Consider the following 4,159-nt stretch of genomic DNA (forward strand, 5'->3'; position numbering starts at 1 on the left):
TACATATAATATGTATATATATATAATAACTTAACTCCCAGCATAACAAAGAAAATACAGCAAATCTCAAATTACAATTTTATTTTTAGAACAAAGCTAGGAACTTAAAATGACACAATAAGCTAATAAACAGGTCTTCATTTCAAGACCAGATACACCACCCTATCGGCTCCTGCTGCTCCGCCGCGAACACATCAAAGTAGCTCCGTCCGTCGTCGCTGCCATCGTCCTCCTCCGAGTTGATACCCTCAACGGCCGCTATGCAGTCGGGGTAGTCATTGTCCGGGAAGTACGAGTCGCCACTGTCGAGAAGCTGGCGGCCGTCGTCGTCCACCACCGCGCTGCCGTCGCTGCCAATGCTGAGTCGGTCCTCCACCTTCACCGTCAGCTCAAGGCATGGCTGGACCGCATCCACCTCCGCGACAGGGTCGGATTTCTGACCCGGTTCTCCTGCGGTTTCCTCCGGTTGCATCTTCTCACTCAAGGAAAGTAGCTGTATTGATTTATGAATATATACATAAGATAAATTGATACTGTAAAACACATCAATGTAAATAGTAGATTAATTTAAATAGGAAATTAAGGAACTAAGAAGGTATATTCTCTATTTGGGAATTAAAAAAGCTACTATTTCACTGATGACTTATGTAAAATTAAAATAAAGGCAACTAATTTTGCTTATCTTATTACACATTGTATATTAGCTAAGAACGAATCTTGGGCATATGAATTGGCCCCTCGTGTCCCTTTCATCTTCTGAAGAAGCAGCATCCAATCCAACTTTCTTTGGAATTTTATTCAAGGAAATGTTTTTTTCAATGAATTTTAATGTAATCCTTTCACCAACTAACGAAAAAAACAAAATTGCTAAGATCAAGGTCACTCTATTCATAATTAAATGTACAATTTGCTTAAAATATGGTCGACTTAAGTAAGTAACTCTAGACTAATCACTAACAATAATGACATGGGATCTAGCCATTAATTACCTTAAAACTCAATAAACCTCATTGCATGTGATTGCTAAATATTTAATATGAGTGATCATACTTCATTTTTAAGCTTCTTCATTAATTGTTTGAGTGACTAAATTCAAAAAACTAAAGTTTGAATTTTGATACCTCAGATTTGAGCTTGTCATTCTCCTTGAGGATGGAGTCATAGTTGGAGAGGAGTGAATCGTACGAGGATTTGAGCTGATCGTAGTCCCTCTCAAGCTGTTTGGTCTTCCACCGCGCGCGGCGGTTCTGAAACCACACCGCCACCTGCCGCGGCTGCAGGTTCAGCTTCTTAGCCAGCTGCGTCTTGCGCTCCGGCTCCAGCTTGTTCTCCGTCTCAAAACTCTTCTCCAGCATGTGCACCTATCATCGCCACAATTAATTGATCAGATCGAGTATTTTGCATAGCCAAAAATCAAATCATGTTCCCGATCGAATCAGATTAGATTCTGATTAATTGGGGAATTTGATTCTGATTTAAGATGAGTAGAATATGCTGCTTAGTCTTAATGGAACTTTTTTGGGGGAAAGCATCGTGATTCCTATTGTTTTGGAATCGTAATGCGAAAATTTTGTATTATACCTGCTCGGGAGTGAGACGGCGTTTCTTTTCCGGCAACTGCTCGTCGAAATAGTCATCGTCGTAGAGCTCCTCCGCCGTGCTGAAAAACGGCCGCCGCTTCGACGATTCCTCCATGTTTATCACCGTTCTTCCTCCGACTACATTCCAAATTCACATCTCAAAACCGATTCAAAGCAAAATCACGGTTCAAATTAGGTTTAATACATCGTTAAGCTAGTTCAGTTTCATCGAGATTCGGAATTTTAAAAAATTAATTAAAAACTGTAGAATCGATGGTGATTGAATACCTCGAAATCCGGAATGGGAATTAACGAACAGCATATTGTTCTGGCAAGACGGCTCGAAGAAAATACGTCCAGATTCCATCTCCTTCCGCTGATTTACTCGGCAGATCCAAATATCAAACACGCACGCAACGTGTATGTATAATTGTCTCAGAAAAAAAACACACTATATATATTCTAAACACAGTACAATGCTAACGGCGGATGATTTCTTCGATTAAAAAACACTAATGGATTATTAGAACAGCATTAACTTGTGGCGGAAGAAGCTCGAGCACCACAGGAGCCTCGCCGGACTTTCCAACGGGCAGATGCAAAATCCCATCATGCGCCGCACGACTTTTCCCAGCTCCTGGTGATTAACTTCCCGGAGCCGCAACAGTGATTTTCCCGCCGGAAAAGTCAGCTCCAGGCTACGAAGGAACTTGATTCGAGGAGGCTTTGATCAGACCTCCGGCGAGGGCTTTCTGGTAATTTTACGGTGTTTTTCAGTTAGCCGATTTTTTAAGATGATTTTTGCAGTAAAGTTGATTGATGAGGGGCCGCGCGGTTTTATAGTGGTGTGCCTTCAGTTAAAAGACGATTTTGCCCAAGTGGACTTTGGAATATTGGCGTGGTGGCAGGGAGTAATTAGTCCGATTATTAATTTAGCGGGGATGTCGTGGGGTGTTTTGATTGGGCTTGGCTAACTTGCGCTGGGGGTGCGCTGACAGGATCATGGGCGGTTGGGGGGTACTGTAGAATATGGAGGATAAACAGTAGCCATTCTCCGCGGTCGGGGAGTTGTCGGGTGCGGTCAAGTCCACACTATTTACGGTAGCCACTACGCTGCGGTTTATCCAAATAGTCAACCATTTTATATTTTTGCTGTGAAATTAATGTAGCCATAAATACAAATAATAATATAATTCGATTAAATATATAGTTCGTAAATAGTACTAGTAATGGGAAATGTTATCTTATGCAATTCTTATTAATAGTCAACACCCTTTTTTAGCACTAATCTTATAGTTTTATTTATGTAAGTTAGGTGAGTAAGAATATTATATTGATTGCCGAATTTTGTTATCTATAATAAAGTTACGTAATTCCATAAATTATTACTACTATTAGATTACACAAGTGAACATATACGATGAGATCTAAACCAATCAAGACACTGGACAAATACGTAGCAGACTGACTAGTTGTCAAGTTGGTTTTACTGAAAAAACCTTTAAAATATATTTATAAAAGCATTTTAAATATTTATCAGAAATGAACAGAACATGAAATATATGCATATGTTGTAAAAAACACTTAAAACAGTACTATATTTGTTTTGAGGTGCTATCTCCATAACAGATTTATTTGTACTTATTCGTGTAAATATAAGGTATTTTTACTTAATTACTCCATTTAATTTTGTTTAATTATTTAGTTTATACATTTGGTTAAAATTGAATTGAGGGTATATGCTAGTTTAGGTGTTGCAGATCTAACAACAGCACTTGCAGTATTGCAGGATAACCACGCGCAGTGTTCCCACAGAATCTATCTCTCATTTGTTTGATCTTATAATTTCACCACAACAAAATCAGCCATATAATAAGACGAGGCAAAATTTAGCTACAACCCACATACATATATAAAGTATTGCAACTCATAAAAATATAAGTGAATTTTCTTAGATTTAGAAAAATAAACCAATTTCTTTACGTAACAAAATTTAGAAACACAACCAATTTTTTAACGTAAATTCCTAAATAAATTATTTTATGCGAAGAAAGGAAGTGTAAAAATTGATTAAGTTTATATTGTGTAGAACAAAAAGATTGAAGATAAGACTCAAATTCAAACAGCGTAACTGACGTGTGTAATATAATGTGGATCAAAATAGTGCATGAATTAGCATTTATTCTGTGCACATCAAGGCAGATTCTAGCTAGTGGGATTAATCCAATATATTAATCATTTCAACCAAGAATAAATTTCCCTTAAGTTGAAGATTAGACAGAATTTTATATAATTATTTCTATGTGGTCCACTTTCCATGTGTTCGCCAGTTGTTGCCGTGGAATTGCATGTCTGGGAATAATTTTTGTAGATCGATCAGTTTAATCAATCTCTTTCTATGTACAAATCAGATGTGAATTTGAATTTTGCTTTGAAAGGTTGTCATGATATTGCAATTTTTAGTTAACCATACAAATGAACTTAGTAGTATATTTTTTGAGATAAACACAAATGAACTTATCTATTACGACATCCACAATTAGGATGGTTATTCGATTTTCAATTTAGTTTTTTAGCCA

General features: G+C 37.4%; 1 protein-coding gene across 1 annotated transcript; it reads right to left on the reverse strand.

Annotated features, from left to right (window-relative positions):
- On the reverse strand, positions 1-2,392 carry HB-1 (homeobox 1). The gene is made up of 4 exons (XM_048106336.2): positions 1,869-2,392; positions 1,582-1,718; positions 1,122-1,361; positions 1-493 (listed from the first exon to the last, which is right to left on the reverse strand). Exons 1-4 carry the CDS (start codon positions 1,945-1,947, stop codon positions 143-145), a joined length of 807 nt encoding a protein of 268 aa, XP_047962293.1. The 5' UTR covers positions 1,948-2,392; the 3' UTR covers positions 1-142.
- Positions 2,393-4,159: the final 1,767 nt, after the last annotated feature.

This window comes from Salvia hispanica, chromosome 6 (genome assembly GCF_029641045.1).
Source record: "Salvia hispanica isolate PSC_SH4W2 chromosome 6, Shi_PSC_v1, whole genome shotgun sequence".
In the NCBI taxonomy this organism is placed as follows: Eukaryota; Viridiplantae; Streptophyta; class Magnoliopsida; order Lamiales; family Lamiaceae; genus Salvia; species Salvia hispanica.